The sequence below is a fragment of the Neomonachus schauinslandi genome, chromosome 11 (genome assembly GCF_002201575.2).
Source record: "Neomonachus schauinslandi chromosome 11, ASM220157v2, whole genome shotgun sequence".
Taxonomy (NCBI): domain Eukaryota; kingdom Metazoa; phylum Chordata; class Mammalia; order Carnivora; family Phocidae; genus Neomonachus; species Neomonachus schauinslandi.
This window is the reverse complement of record NC_058413.1, coordinates 94714625-94731199: the sequence shown is the minus strand read 5'-3', so window position 1 is coordinate 94731199 and position 16575 is coordinate 94714625. Positions and strand designations below refer to the sequence as shown.

The window sequence follows — 16575 nt, the reverse complement described above, 5'->3', positions numbered from 1 at the left end:
GGCCCCAAATGTCAACAGAGCCAGGGTTGAAAAACCCTGTATTATGCACTTATGAAAATGAATTGAAAATGAAAAAACAGGGTTCAGGGACAGCTTTCAATTATGCGATGTTAATAGAAGTCTTTGTATTAACCTCTCTCCTCACTTCGTCTTATCATTTCTACTCTCGTTTTTCCTTTGTCCTGTGGTCTTCATTCACTTTTCTTACTGCCTCTTTAGAATTGTAATTATTTACGTAAGCCAACTTTCTGCCTGTGACAAGGTTTATATGAAATGAATGGAGTACACACAGAGTGATTAGAATCAGATATCCAAGAGTTGTAGTGAGCAAAAGGTGTTAATTATTTCCAGAGGAAATGTTTTTTTTTTTTTTCTCTCTCCAAGAAACAGTCGATACTGTTGTGGTTTTCTTTGCTAAAGTGATTCATTGCCTTGAAAATTTGAGAATCACTTCTTTGAAAATAAAGCACTTAAAGGAAAATAATTAAAAAGGAATCAGTTTTAGTGAACCATTTCTTTTTGATGATTTGGCTTCATGCTTTCTCTGATTTGACCAACAGATAATTTTTCCGTTCCTTTTCTCTAGGATACTCAGTCACTCATCGGGAGTCCCTCTCCCCGTATAGCACCTCATATTATTGGAGCAGAGGATGATGATTTCGGTACTGAACATGAACAGGTGATGACATTTTTTTCTAAAACACAAATTATTAATTCTTCACCATGTTTGATTTTTTTTGTGAAAATGAATGCTTTTTGGAGATTGAAATTCTGTTTGTAAAGAGTTAAGGCCGTGTCTTAGAACTAAGATTAATTGTTTAATTGTTTGGATTTTTATTTTAACTTTGACCAGTAGAAATGACTTTGCTTTTAAAGGTGATAAGGAGTGATGGATTTACACTTAAGTACTTCATTTTGGGAGGGGGGAGTGTAATTGTAAATATATATTCTTTTGATTTAAAATTCCAATTGTTTATTGATGGTGTATACGAGTATGACTGGCTTGATTCCTGTCCTTGTATCCCATGGTCTTGCTAATAAATTCACTAATTCTACGGGCTTTTTAAAATAACTTTTTGGGATTTTCTACATAGACAACCGTATTTATTTCCTTGTTTACTTATTTGTTTCCAATCTGTTTATCTTTTATTTCTTGTTCTTTATTGCACTGGTTAGGACTTCCACTGTGAGATTGAATTGGAGTGGTGAGACAGGACATTCTTGCCTTATTTCTGACCTTGGAGAGAAAGATATTTAGTCTTTCATCATTAAGTAAGATGTTAATGATAGGTATTTTGTAGGTACTTTTTATTAGGTTATGGAAGTTTACTTCTATTTCTGGTTGCTGAGAATTTTCATCATGACTGGATGTTGAACTTTGTGGAATGATTGAGATGATCATGTGGGTTTGTTTTTTTTTTTTTAACTTAGTCTCTTAACATGGTAAATTACATTGATTGATAATAGCATGTTGAACCAGCTTTGCATTCCTGGGATAAACCACAGTTGGTCATAACGTATCTTCCTTTGTATAAATTGTCGGATTCAATTTGCTATTATTTTGCTGATGATGTTTACATCGGTTTTTAAGGGGGATGTTGGTTTCTCATTTTCTTTTTTTATACTGTCTTTGTTTTTGATATTTGGGTAATGCCCTTTTTTTAAAGATTTCATTTATTTATTTAGAAAAAGAGAGAGAGCAGGGGGAGGGTCACAGGAAGAGGGAGAGAGAGAATCCCAAGCAGACTCCCCCCCCCCCCCGTGCACGGGGCCTGACGCTGGGCTCAATCCCTTGACCCTGAGATCATGACTTGAGCTGAAATCAAGAGTCAGACACTTAACCAACTGAACCACCCTGGCGCCCCTAATGCTGGCCGCTTAAAATGACTTTGAGAAGTGTCCCCTCTTTTGTATTTTCTGAAAGAGATTGTGAAGAATTGGTATTATTTGTTTAGATTAACTTTCTCCTCTAATTTATTTAGAGATGTGAGAAATTAAATGGAAATTGTGATTCGAGGTTACTTTAGGTTTAACTAGTAGTTTCCTGTGCTCGGTGTAGTTAGGGAGCATAGAGTTCTTCGCAGAGTCATCTTGCTTAAAATTATATATCTCCATTTTCATACCACCATTTCTGCATTAGCTCAAAAGAAAAGAAAGACAGCTATTTCATTAATAGGCAGAACGCCTCCTATTTCATTTTTAGAAGTGTTGTTAATGCTGTTTTTTGCATCCTGATACGTAGACATCTGAGCTCCTCAATCATCATCTTCTAAACTTGCGTTCTCCTAAGGTAGTCTTTCTTCCAACCTGTTTCTATGAGGTTATTAATTTTCAGGGGAAGAGATTCCATAAGCCTGTATGCTAATACATTCCCATGGAATTTTTAAAATCTTGAACTTTTTTTAGGGTAGGTCAAAGTGAAATTTGGATAGTTGTGTTTAACTGAGCTTACCTTACATTTTTCACCTGCGTGGTAGAGTTCTTGATGTGTCGGTACTTCCTCTTCTAGATCAATGGGCAGTGCAGCTGTTTCCAGAGCATCGAACTGCTGAAATCTCGCCCTGCTCACCTGGCTGTTTTCTTACACCACGTGGTCTCACAGTTTGACCCCGCGACGCTGGTAACGTGTTTTGACTGTTCAGCCAGCTCAGAGTTCTTACACTGATTCTTACACTATAAAACCTCTCACTTCTGCAAGATGAGTTTCTAAACATACCAGGATAGATACGTAAGATAGTTAAAAAGAAATTAAATTATTTTTTAAAAAACTTGGTTGCACGATAATGATGACATTGCTCGTAGTGGCCTACTTGTTGGAAACTTTCCTCTTGGTGAAGATCTAGCAGATGACATTTTTCATGATTGCTCCCTTTTTCTCTCTTTTCCATTTCTTCCTCTACTACAGCTTTGTTATCTCTATTCAGACCTGTATAAGCAGACCAATTCCAAGGAGACTCGTCGTGTCTTCCTTGAGTTTCATCAGTTCTTCCTGGATCGATCTGCAGTAAGTTACCAATTAATATTATATAATCTTTGCTGTAGTACATTGAGTTATTGGACTCCTACTTCCAGTCTTCCTTCCCCTGGTTTTGGGCTTTATTGTTTTGGACTTTCGGACGTTTGTACTGTATCTCAGTTACTGATTACTCTTGACCATTGCTTTTATCATTTCTAAATGAGTTGTAGGCTATGAATTCTCACAGTAGGTGTTAGGGGGTACGTATATATATATTGGGATTTATCTGTGTGCATAATTAAGAGAGTGCAAAAGAGAACACAAATGATATAATACATATGTATTAGGATCCAAAGGATAATACTTGCATAATGAATTCTGGTTGGCCTCTTTGAAGTTCAGAGGCACAAGTTTAACTAAAAAGTGTAGGAAACATCTTACATAAATGATAATAGTGTTTTATTTTACCAGTAGAAATCTTCATAAGGTTTTTAAATGAATGAGTTTTATTATTCTTAGCCTTTCCATAGGGTAAGTCACAACCCTTAATGCTTCCTGGGTAATCGTGCTGCCGCTCCCTGGGCCTTCCACGGTTTCACTGCTCTTTGATGACTGTTGCCCACTTTCCCTCTCCCGAAACCTCATCGCTTCCTTTCCTGTCCTTTCTCAGTGGAGGACCTTGCAGTTTCTGTGAGAAATTTGAAGTATCTGCAGAAGAACTTCTACCACATATATCCCCTACCTTCACCATCCTCTATGCTCTGGCCTTTCTCCTGAAGCCACAGAGAGCTTGCCTTCTTTTCTCCAAGGCTTACTCTTCCCTGTTCACCTTGTATTTCCTTCTGCCTGATGAACAGCGGGATCCGGCCAGTTGTCATCCTTCGCTCCAGCATCACCAATTTTTTGTTTTCTGCTGAAACATGAGCAAGGAAACATTGTGAGTTTATTTAAAACAGACGGACACAGAAACATTTTGGCTCCACTCCTCCCTCAAGCTCTTGCCCCGTTTTTGTTGTTTTCCTTTACACAGTTGCCTACACACCTCCACGTGGTGGGATACACTTACCTTCTCAGGGAGGCCATCCCTGACCAACCTACGTGAGATTTTACCCCCTTCCCTTTCTGTCACCTTTCCTGTGTTATTTTTGTCCATAGAACTTTTATTTATTTATTTTGTCTCTGTCCCTGCTCTTCTGGAATGTACAGATCCCCTGAGGGCGGATATTTTTGCTTTGTTTGTTGCTCTTTCTCCAACACTGAATAGATCATGGTACAGACTGATCACTCAGATATTTATTGAGTGAATTCATTAGGGTTCTGATAATACTGCCATTGTTTAAAATATTATATATTATACTTGTTAAGATAATTTACTTCCATGAAAAAATGACAGTGTATTGAAATATATTTGAATTTTATATTCCTTTCTTGAAAATTGAAGTACCGTTGACATTTGGTATCGTATTAGTTTCAGGTGTACAACATAGTAATTCAACAATTACATACATTATATAATGCTCACCATGAAAAGCGTAGTTATCATCTGTCACTATAGAAAGTTATTACAGTATTATTGACTGTATTTCCTGTGCTATACTTCTCATCACCATGACTGACTTATTTATTTTTCTTTTAAGCTTTTATTTTAATTCCAGTTCATTAATATATGGTATTATATTAGTTTCAAGTGTACAGTATAGTGATTCAACAATTCCATCTATCACCCAGGGTTCATCACCACAAGTGCCCTCCTTAATCCCATCCCCATCTCTTGTTTAACCCAACTGCCACCCCACTCCCTCTGGTAACCCTCAGTTTGTTCTCTTTAATTAAGAGTCTGTTTCTTGGTTTGTCTCTCTCTCTTTTTTTCCCTTTGCTTATTTGTTTTATGAGTGAAATCATATGGTATTTGTCTTTCTCTGACTGACTTATTTCACTTAGCATTATACTCTGTAACTCCATCCATGTCATTGTAAATGGCAAGATTTCATTCTTTTTTATGGTTGAATAATTTCCATTGTCTGTCTAGGCACCATCTTCTTTTTTTTTTTTTTTTAAGATTTTATTTATTTATTTGACAGAGAGAGACACAGTGAGAGCAGGAACACAAGCAGGGGGAGTGGGAGAGGGAGAAGCAGGCTTCCCGCCGAGCAGGGAGCCCCATGTGGGGCTCGATCCCAGGACCCTGGGATCATGACCTGAGCCGAAGGCAGCCGCTTAACGACTGAGCCACCCAGGCGCCCTAGGCACCATCTTCTTTATCCATTCATCAATCAGTGGACACTTGGGCTGCTTCCATATCTTGGCTATTGTACATAACGCTGCTATAAAAATAGGGGTGCATGTATGCCTTTGAATGAGTGTTTTTGTATTCTTTGGGTAAATACCCAGTAGTGCGACTGCTGGATTGTAGGGGAGTTCTATTTTTAACTTTTTAAGGAACTTCCATACTGTTTTCCAGAGTGGCTGCTCCAGTTTGCATTCCCACCAACAGTGCACGAGGGTTCCTTTTTCTTCACATCCTTGCCAACACCTTTTGTTTCTTGTGTTGTTGATTTTAGCCATTCTGACAGGTGTGAGGTGATATCTCATTGTGGTTTTGATTTGCATTTCCTTGATGGTAAGTGATGATGAGCTTCTTTTCATGTGTTTGTTGGCCATCTGTATGTCTTCTTTGGAGAAATGTCTGTTCATGTCTTCTACCCATTTTCAAATTAGATTATTTGTTTTTTGGGTGTTGAGTTTTATAAGTTCTTTCATATTTTGGATACTAACTCTTTATCAGGTATGTCATTTGCAAATATCTTTTCCCATTCCATAGGTTGCCTTTAAGTTTTGTCATTTCCTTCGCTGTGCAGAAGCTTTTTATTTTGATGTAGTCCCAGTAGTTTATTTTTGCTTTTGTTTCCCTTGCCTCCAGAAACATATCTAGAAAAAGGTTGCTACAGCCAATGTCAAAGAAGTTACTGCTTATGTTCTATTAGAGTATTTTTATGGCTTCAGGTCTCACATTTAGATCTTTAAAATGGTTTGAATTTTTGTGTATGGTGTAAGAAAGCGGTCCAGTTTCATTTTTTGCATGCTGCTATCCAGTTTTCTCAATACCATTTATTAAAGAGTCCTTTTCCCATTGGATATTCTTCCTGCTTTGTCAAAAATTGGTTGACCATATAGTTGTGGATTTATTTTTGGATTTTCTGTTCTGTTCCATTGATCTGTGTGTCTGTTTATGTGTCAGTACCGTATTGTTTTGATCACTACAGCTTTGTAATATAACTTGAAGTCCGGAATTGTGATGCCTGCAGCTTTGCTTTTCTTTTTCAAGATTGCTTTGGCTATTCAGGGTCTTTTGCGGTTCCATACAAATTTTAGGATTGGTTTGTTCTAGTTCTGTGAAAAATGCTGTTGGTATTTTGATTGGGATTGCGTTGAATGTGTACTTTGCTTTGGGTAATATACACATTTTAGCAATATTTGTTCTTCTAATCTTTGAACGTGGAATGTCTTTCCATTTCTTTGTATCATCTTCAGTTTCTTTTATTAGTTTTCAGAGTACAGGTCTTTCACCTCTTTGGTTAGGTTTATTCCTAGGTATCTTATTATTTGTGGTGCAATTGTAAATGGAATTGTTTTCTTAATTTCTCTTTCTGCTGTTTCATTATTAGCGTATGGAAATGCAACACATTAAGTAGATGACTTAAGTAGGTATACGATACAAATAAGTTGATTTTGCGTCCTGAGACTTTACTGAATTCATTTATCAGTTCTAGCAGTTTTTGGTGGCATCTTTGGGTTTTCTGTATATAGTATATCATGTCATCTGCAAATAGTGGAAGTTTTACTTCTTCCTAACCAATCTGGATGCCCTTATTTTTTTGTTGTTGTTGTCTGCTTGCTGTGGCTAGGACTGTAGTACTGTGTTGAATAGAAGTGGTGAGAGTGGACATCCCTGTTCTGTTCTTGACCTTAGGGGGAAAGCTCTCAGTTTTTCCCCATTGAGTCACATGTTAGCTATGGGTTTTTCAAATATGGCCTTTATTATGTTGAGATATGTTCCCTCTAGACCTGCCTTGTGGAGGGTTTTTATCATGAATGGATGTTGTACTTTGTGACTTATTTATTTTGTAATTGCACGTTTGTACCTCTTAATCCCCACCACTCATTTCACCTATCTTCCACCCCATTTACCCTCTAGCAGCCATCAGTTTACTCTGTATTGATGAGTCCATTTCTGTTCTTTTTGTTTGTTTGCTCATTGCTTCATTGCTTTTAGTTTTTAGATTCCACATATAAGTGAAATCATATGCTATTTGTCTTCTCTGGCTGGACCATTTTCCTTAGCGTAATACCCACTTGGTCCATCCATGTTGTTGTGAATGGCTAGATGTCATTGTTTTTTATGGTCAAGTGATATTCCATTATGTGTATCTACCACATCTTCTTTATTCATTCATCTATTGATGGGACACTTAGGTTGCTTCTGTATCTTGGCTATTGTAAATAATGCTGCAATAAACATAGGGGTGCAGATATTTTTTAGAATTAGTGTTTTCATTTACTTCAGGTAAATCCCCAGGAGTTAATTTCACATTTCTTAAGAGCTCCAAGCTAAGTCAGATCTTTATTTTGCTGCTCATGATCTGTATTAAATTTATCAACATTAAAGTGTAAGAACCCTGATAGATTTATTTGCTAATTATTCTTTTATACCACAGGTGATATTTGTTTCCAATAATACAGAAATGAGCATGTAAATCTTTTTGCATTTGTGCTAGCAATACTTCTAGGACACTTGATTTGAGCTACTGTGTGGCAAATTCAGTTAAAGAGAAAGCTTTGACATCTATTTCACTGTTCTTCAGACAAATATTAGAGATCTCGTAATTTTCAGCAATGACTTATTTTCTAATATAAAGCTTCAGATCTAATAAGAATTGTTTAAATTCTGGAAGTAGATGACTTAAGTAGGTATACAATACAAAGTAAGCACAAAGTAGTTAAGATTATTTCTCTAAATGTAAAATAAGTTTTTTCCCTAAGTCATTTCCCAGATTGATGAGAGAGAAAACACAGCTATGTGGTAATGGGACCAGAAACTACAGTTATTATGGGGAAAATCCTAGCTAAGTAGAAGTTAATTATGACTCAGTTACCTTAGTTGGCTCAACAGTAAAAACTGCAGAAGGGGGGCGCCTGGGTGGCTCAGTTGGTTAAGCGACTGCCTTCGGCTCAGGTCATGATCCTGGAGTCCCTGGATCGAGTCCCGCATCGGGCTCCCTGCTCAGTGGGGAGTCTGCTTCTCCCTCTGACCCTCCTCCCTCTTGTGCTCTCTCTCATTCTCTCTCTCGCAAATAAATAAATAAAATCTTAAAAAAAACAAAAAACAAAAAAAACTGCAGAAGGTTATTGGCGATTTAATACTCCAAAACCTCAACATTGACATCCAGTACCTCCTCACTGGGGCGTGAATGTTGTGAGGGTTCTTTAACTTTACATAGGAAATTACTGGCAAGATGGTCAGTAGTCTCAAATACAGCAAAAAAAAAGTCATGGTTATATATGACCAAGTTTTTCATAAAATATACACACAGTTTAAGTTTTAGCCGTATTGATTCAAATGATGTATAACTAAGTATATTAACCAGTGACTATAGATATTTTCCGTATAGCATGATCCTTGGGGAAAGGGCTTATTTTCAAGTTTAAACAGTGGGACCTTCCAGAGCTGTGACATTTGGATGGGATAAGTGAGCTTATACCTGAATGTGATTGTAAAAATAGCTATCCAAGTTGCATCTCTTCACTTTATACAAGTACTTATATATACATCTTGGGAAGTCCTTAGTGGTGTTTGACTTTCTGTTTGCATTTTTGTTTCAGCACCTGAAAGTTTCTGTGCCTGATGAAATATCAGTAGATCTAGGTAAGTGTGGCATGTCAGCATCCTGGAGAATTACATCTCTGTAGAGTTGTAGCTCAGCTCATCTCTAAAGGTTTTATTGGTCATGTGGTGACCAGTAGGGCATCTGAATCACAACGGAAAGAGAATCTGTAATACATTTAAAGGATAGTATATGAAATCTGCATTGTGAGGTAAAATACATAAAATGCATTGAAGACCTTGTCTTTGCCTACTGCAAGTTCGCACCAAATAACATCGATATGTTGCCAGTTGCACAGAATATACCTTTAAATCACATAACTCCTTGGCTTTTCTTTATGCAGAAAAAAGAAGACCTGAGCTTATACCCGAGGATCTGCACCGCCACTATATCCAAACTATGCAGGAAAGAGTCCACCCAGAAGTTCAGAGGCACTTGGAAGATTTTCGGTAAGCTTGGTGGGTGATATAAGTTGATATGGTCATTCTGAATTAACCTTTTTTGGGGTAGGAAAAGGTTACACACCTAGCATGTAGTCTTTATCACTGTGATTAAAACATAAATGGACCCTTGGAGTCAAAGAGTTGGTGTGGTGCTGAGTCCCTAGTCCCCATTCCATAGGCTTTCAGGATTTGAGCTCACTGCTCTGCTAGGCTAAGTGTGCTCCTTCAGGATGCGTGTTCTGTTGAGTGATCGCCTCTAGAATTCTTTTTCTCTGGTGTCCTAGGTGACAGGGGCCCCAAAATAGAAAACTGTGACATTTTGCCTTTGCTAGCTATGGAAACTCTGATAAAGCATCTCCAGAGAGAGATCGTTCTTCTGTAGGCTACCTTAGGAAGTTTGTTCTGTTCCCTTTAGGCAGAAGCGTAGCATGGGGCTGACCTTGGCTGAAAGCGAACTGACTAAACTCGACGCAGAGCGAGACAAGGACCGGGTAACTTTGGAGAAGGAACGGGCATGTGCGGAACAGATCATTGCCAAAATTGAAGAAGTGTTGTAAGTAACAGAAGTATATGTGGACATGCCCTCTCTCCTGAGATGCTCATTATGCTTAAAGCACACTTTGAGCAAATTTAGAAGGGGTGTCAGATTGTGTATGTGGAGCTATATAGGGGGGTTTTAATGTTTTAATTTTTGCTGATGTTTTAGAAAAGATCTTGTGTTTCTTTTTCTGTGTATTGGTAAAACGAGTAACTATAAAATTTCCAACTGATCAGAAACAGGTTGAGCACTTTCAGTGGTTTCAGTTCATAGGCTTTGAAACTATTTCAGGCCAGAGAACATTGACAGTTGATGACATGAGTGAGAAAAGCCTGTAGTCCCTTGGGTGGTTTGAGTTCTTCTGGTATTTTATGCCAGGTGACAGAGATTGAGGGTGGCCCAAAGCATCCGGTGCTATTCTGTTGTTTTGGGTATCTAATAGCAACTTATTTAATTTTGAAATATTTTTATTTTTAGGATGACTGCTCAGGCTGTAGAAGAAGATAAGAGGTAATATAACTGGGTTTTTTTGCCCCTAGAATTTTATGAAAAGAAAAAAAAAACAACTATCTTTTCTCCTGCTGGTCTGAAATTAGGATTTCTTTCTTTTAACTTCAGAATTTGGACTCTCTCCCTCTGGTGGCCTCGATTTTATTTGACTAATATTCTAGTGTCTTGAGTAGAATCCTTTTCTATTTGCAATGAACAGATACCTCCTTAGTTTTTACTTGATGAATGAATTCTAAGGATTCCAGCATTGGGGTTTTTGAAGCCATTCGATAGCTTTATTCTGTCCACCCTGCCTTTTCAGAATTCTTATTTGATTTCATCCTTTTCCTCTAGTTCAACAATGCAGTATGTTATCCTTATGTACATGAAGCACTTGGGGGTAAAAGTGAAAGAACCTCGAAATTTGGAGCACAAGCGGGGTCGGATTGGATTCCTTCCAAAAATCAAGGTGAGACTGGATAATAATGTGTTCAGGTCTCTGTGCTCCTTGACACGGGCTGCAGTGCTTTTCTTCTTAGTCCTTCCTGTTTCCGTGGGCTAGTGCTAGGCATGCTGATAGGTGTGTGATATGGCCCCTGTTCTCAAGAAACTCAGAAATCTAGCAGAAAATTCAGGCATGTGAAGTAATGGTGAGACGGTGTGAAGAATGCAGATGGCACTTTATACAGAGCGCCGTCCCAACCCTGTCACGGTCTTTGCCTCTCCTTGTATGGCACCTGTCACAGTTTGTCATTACAGATGTATCCCTTTACTTTTTGTGAGGCTGTGGAGTTCTGTGAGGGCAAGGGCCCCCTTCATCGTGTCCCCAGCTTTTAGCACAATGCCCTCACACATTAAGAGCTTATTAAGTACTCGTTCAATGGATGAATGAACTGCTTGGAACAAGCTCCCAGTAGATGTGTTATAAAACTACTTCTTGGTTTTCCAAAATTACCAGCTCTAAAGGGGTTGAAAAGACATCTTGAGTTTGATGTGTGTGCGGTACCACGTGCCGACCTCTACCAAGTGCTGTGTGTGAGTGTCCTTCACTCCCGTTTAACCAGTTCTTCCAGCTGCCCATTAGAATTGCATTTGTGTGTTTGAAAGCCACAAAAGAAATCTACTCTGTTATGTATCTTTTACCTCTCTGATTGCCCCTCAACTCTAGCAGAGTATGAAGAAAGATCGAGAAGGCGAAGAAAAAGGGAAGCGCAGAGGATTCCCCAGCATCCTGGGACCCCCAAGGAGACCAAGCCGTCATGACAACAGTGCAAGTATGTTAAGCTGTAAAAGCGGCGTTCTCACCAGCCCCTGCCGTCTTCTCTTTGGAGGCTCAGTTAGCTAGAATGAATTGCTGGAGAAAGGTGTTCTTGAAATGGTCCCACGGAGCTTCCATTGTGCCTTGTTTATGTTCAAGGTTATTTCTGAACTAACTACCCCCATGTGGGCTCTATAATTATCTTAAACATCTTCTTGAATGGCAGCATCTTAGCAGTTGTCCATAACATAATTTACTTACCTAATCTGATTTTGTTTGCATTCAACTTCTATTTGTTAAATTAAAAAAACAAAACGTGCATGGATTTCTCGACCATTCTTTGTTTCATCTTTCTATATACATATTACTCGCTCTCCATACTTCTGCAATTTCTCCGCCTCTCCATTGTGCTTTATTTCCTGACCTCCCTCCACCGTCAGGTCTAATGGAGAGCGATCAGCCCACTGATTGGGGAGAATTAGGGAGGGTGGTACCTCAGGGAGGGAAATCAGGTCACGTTGTGGTCTTCGACTGGGCAGGACCACGTTTGAAAATACTGGCCAGGTTGGAGTGAGGGTGGTATTGTGGTACAGTGACATGGATGTTCTGCACTGTGAGGAATTCTCAGTCAGATACCGGTAGTTCCCCTTGTTGAGAAACACTGAAAAGATGAAGGAAATTCTTAGAGAAGAGGTTGAGGAGAATGGAGTATCTCACAGATTCTGACCATGAGTTCCAAGGCATGTAGAAGAAGGATTTAGGAATGAGGGAAGGAAGAATTTTAGGATCAGGGATGTCCAGAGCTGCATGAGGCTGTGCGGCAATGTGGGCAATGATGATGTGAGTGGGTTTCACCTCTTGTGGTTCCCGACATGAACAGGGCTCGTGAGCAGGCTTCGAGCAATCTCCATAGTCTCTGAGGCATGTTGTGCTGATGAATCTGCAGGTGTTGGGGAGGGGGGCGGTGGGGGGGGGCTTACCATGAGCTCACAGAGCTAACAGGCTTCATCCTCACTCTCACAAGTGAGTGCAGTTCTGTGTGCCTCTGTCTCTCAGCATTCCCGCCCCCACCATTGCTCTCATCTCCTTTTCTCCCTCCTGTCTCTCGCCATCGTCTTCCACCTACTCCTCTCTTCTCTCCAGCCCTCCTCCACCTTCCCTGCCTTCCTCTTTCTTTCCCTCTCTCTTTCTTCCTCTTGCCTTTCTTTTCCTTCCTTCCTTCTTTTTGTTCTCTTTCTCTCTCCCTCCTTTCTTCCATTTCTTCCTATCTATCTATTCCTCGCTCTGCAATAATCCATATTTTCCTAGGGCCCACCATGTTCCAGACATTTTTTTTAGATCCTTTAACATCATCTTTTTTTTTTTTCTTTTTAAGCTTTTTTGCAACACAAACTGTTAACACTTGCTTTCTGTTCAGTTGGCAGAGCCATGGAGCTACAGAAACAGCGCCACCCAAAGCACTTACCCACACCCTCTTCTGTAAGTCCTGAGCCTCAGGATCCTGCTAAGGTGCGCCAGAGTGGGTCAGCAGGTGAAGGAACAGACGTCGGATACCTGCCAGCCAATTCCATGTCCTCTGTGGCATCAGGAGCCGCTCCTTCCCAGGAAGGAGGGAAAGAGAATGATACAGGTGAGCTAATGTTGCAGTGCGACTTAACTAAGTATCAAGATTTTACAACAGTCACACTAAGTAACAAACAAGGTGGCATATTTTTCTAATCAAGAATCCCAATTTAATTTAATTTTAACATTTTAATGTTCTATAACCAGTGATAAATCCATGCTGAATGATAATTTTGAGTTTTCATCCACTCAGAAATACTGACTGAGCTCTCTGTCATGCATTAGCTTTGTATCAGATGTTAGCACACAATAATTATACGGAGATTCTTGCCCTGCACCGCTAAGTCTCATGGGGAGATAGTCACATAAGTAAAAATTCAAATTGTGCCAAATCCAGTAATGGAAGAGAAAAGGAGTTTTGGGGGGACTTAGTCAGTAGCTAGAGGCAGATGTGGGGGGGTAGTCTGAAAAGACTTTTTAAAAAATCTGAGTTACTAAAGTTTTTTTTTTTCTAATACTAAAGGGAAGCCCATTGAGAGGAAGAGGTTGAAGAAGCAGGTGGTAAACTGTATATAACTAATAGGACAAAGTTTTGAGAAGGAGAGCGGAGATGAGAGGCAGAGTGTGTGTGAAGGGCAAGGTTATCAGCAGAGAGAGAAGGCTTAGCGAGAAGGGCAAGGGGACTTGAAGAGTAGAGAAAGATGTGAAGTAATTATAGATCATTTAGAGAAGAGCTTCTTACCATATTTCTTCATACTTGTTTTAATGGGTTTCTTAAGCAAGTGAGCTGGGAGAATCAGTGATTTTATTTGGAGAAGGGAATGCCTATCTGTATTAGTGATTTTGGAAGCAGTCCAATTTCTGGTATGACACGGTCAAGGATAAAGCTGTGGGAATGGTCACTGAAGTGGCCCAGGGGAAGTTACTAGAGATAAAGAAAGTAAGGAACCAAGAAGTCAGGAGTTGGAATACCTTAACATCCCCAAATTTTGAAGTCACCTCATGTGATACTAGCAGGGAGAGGAGAACTATGAGCCAGCAGCTGAAGGTTCAGTATTGCTAGATGATTGTCACGAGGAGGGGGAGAGCATGTGATAATACCTAGAAGTGAGAATCTCAGTGCAGCAAGGGATTTTTATAAGAAGGCAAGATACGGTCTAGAAGTAGTATTGAGGAACAAGGGTATCTATCTCATCTCCACCCTGAAGTACACAGTGTCTGTTGGAAACATCCATCTCTATTTGAGAGGGCTGTAGCAGAACAGGGTGGGGGGGGGGCGTGGATTTAAGACAAAGAAGGAGGGTGATAGTTATAGAAAAATCTGGAGGTTTTGTCTTATATGGAATTCTGAAGATGTTGGGTTGAGTACATGCATGAATTCATGGCTCCCAGCTCTCACTGAACTTAAAAACATGGCAGATAAGTAACCAATAGCAACTAAATAAAAAACACGAAGAGAAAGGAAGTAGAGGAGGAGAAGATGTTATCAACAAGCAAGAGATTTCAACAAATCTGGGGGAGATTAAAAGTGGACAAGCATGGTTGGAAGGATAAAACAACATAGAGGAAGCCGGAGTCCATAACTTGTTCAAGGAGTCCCATCCCAGGTGGAAGCCAGTCGGCCCATTAGAACCCTGGAGAGACTTTGGGCTCTGAGTTGGCATGTCTTATGGAGTGCATGAGTAAGAAGTAAAGCTGGAAATAATGAATTAATTGAAGGTCTGTAATCAAAACAATGATGTCAGCAGTTCCTGATCCTTGCATGGTAGAATATGAGCCGTCCGTCATTTATGTACCCGAAGAAAATGAGTGTGCTCTCTTTTAGAGAGTTGAATGAATTGTGCAGGGAAAGGTAAGTCCTCCGTGGTATCAGTGCCCTGGAGTTCTAACATTTGGGGGCCTGAAGCCTGACAGTAAACATGCCAAACTCTCACCCTGCCCAGAGAGCTCCCAACTGAAATGGACCTACTTCATATAGCTGCGAAGAGAAAGCCGGAGCAGCTACCCAGTCTTGCATACACAGATATGAATAGTATTACTCACTCTTGGCAAAATTAGCTTGTTAGAATCAAGACCTAAGATAATACATAATGCCAAACTTACTAATGACATACAAAAGAGAATAAAAATAAACAGAAAAACTGCCCCTAGCAGAAAACAGTAATTTAGGTAAAAGACAAGAACTTAGAAAAAAATACCTCTAAATTAGATAGTATACTTGGGGAAATTTTAAAAATTATTATATCTATAAAACAAGAATAATGCTATGAATAAAAGAGCATTCAGAGACCAAAAAAAAATGATTTAATATAACTATTACATATAATACAATAACTACTGTATTTGTTATCAACTGCTTTGTGATAAACTACCTCAAAACTTCATAGCTTAACACAAAAAATACATATTATGTCACGTTTTTGGTGGGTGAAGAACATGAGAGCAGCTTAGCTGGGCAATTCTGTCTCTCCTGTGGTTGCGGTCAAGGTGTCAGTCAGTCATCCGAAAGCTTAGCTGGGGCCAGAGATGTGCTTCTGCGTTTACGCAGGTAGCTGGTAGCAGAGGGGCTTAGCTCCTTGCAGGAGGCCTTGGCTTCCCACTGTATGGGCTTCTCCATAGAACTATTTGAATGTTCCATGACGTGGTAGCCAACTTCCCCCAATGTGATCCAAAAGAGAGAGCAAGAAAGGAGCCCCCATACCTTTAATGACTTAGTCTCTGTGGACGCACATTGTCATGTCAGCAAGTTAGAAGCCAGCCCCTAAATCTAGCTCACACTCAAGCAGGGAGGAATTAGGCTCCACCCCTGAAGGGAGAGAGGAGTAGCAAAGAATTTGTGCACATATTTTCAAACCACCACAGCTGCCAAGAGTTAAAAAAAAAAAGGTCCCTAAAAATAAAGTCAAGGAAATATTTGAGAACATATATCAGAAATGTCGAGAGATAGAAATCGGAGAGACAAGAATTACGTAGCGAGCCACTTGAGAGGTCCGATGTCTGCCGACGTCTGTCTCTGACGAAACATCAGCAGAGGAAATGGAGGAGAGGCAGTTGGAGAAATGATAGAAGAAACCATCTCAGTGGGAAGACGACTTGTCTTAAGACAGAAAGAGTTGACTGGGAACCACCTACGATGAATAATAACAATAGTAATAACAATAATAAGAACAAGAGCCATACCTAGAATGTCTCTGGAAATTTCCATGCACCAAGAGAGCCCCGAAAGCTTTGAAGAGAAGGAAAATGGGCATTACGCTGCCTCACATTTCTCATAATCACCCCAGGGGCTAGAATACAAGGGAGCAAGGCCTTGCAACTTACTAAAAGAAAATTATCGAACTTAGAATTCTATGTCCATCCAAATTTCCCATCAGAAATGAAGGAAGATACAAAGACATTTAATACAATAACTACTGTATTTGTTATCAACTGCTTTGTGATAAACT

The 16575-nt window shown here is 39.5% G+C and overlaps 1 protein-coding gene across 7 annotated transcripts in view; it reads left to right on the top strand.

The window, feature by feature from the left end:
• The window catches only part of ARHGEF12 (Rho guanine nucleotide exchange factor 12), a 155024-nt gene that overhangs the window by 101445 nt on the left and 37004 nt on the right, over positions 1–16575 (top strand). For 5 of the 7 annotated variants that reach the window (XM_021696456.2, XM_021696453.2, XM_021696449.2 and 2 more), the window contains 10 exons: positions 587–679; positions 2510–2620; positions 2906–3004; positions 8837–8879; positions 9182–9287; positions 9697–9834; positions 10297–10329; positions 10663–10777; positions 11477–11582; positions 12984–13196. In XM_021696456.2, the coding sequence (XP_021552131.1) occupies positions 587–679; positions 2510–2620; positions 2906–3004; positions 8837–8879; positions 9182–9287; positions 9697–9834; positions 10297–10329; positions 10663–10777; positions 11477–11582; positions 12984–13196 (1057 nt within the window). The remainder of the gene's footprint in view (positions 1–586; positions 680–2509; positions 2621–2905; positions 3005–8836; positions 8880–9181; positions 9288–9696; positions 9835–10296; positions 10330–10662; positions 10778–11476; positions 11583–12983; positions 13197–16575) is intronic. The other 2 variants (XM_021696450.2, XM_021696455.2) reach the window with 2 other exon arrangements.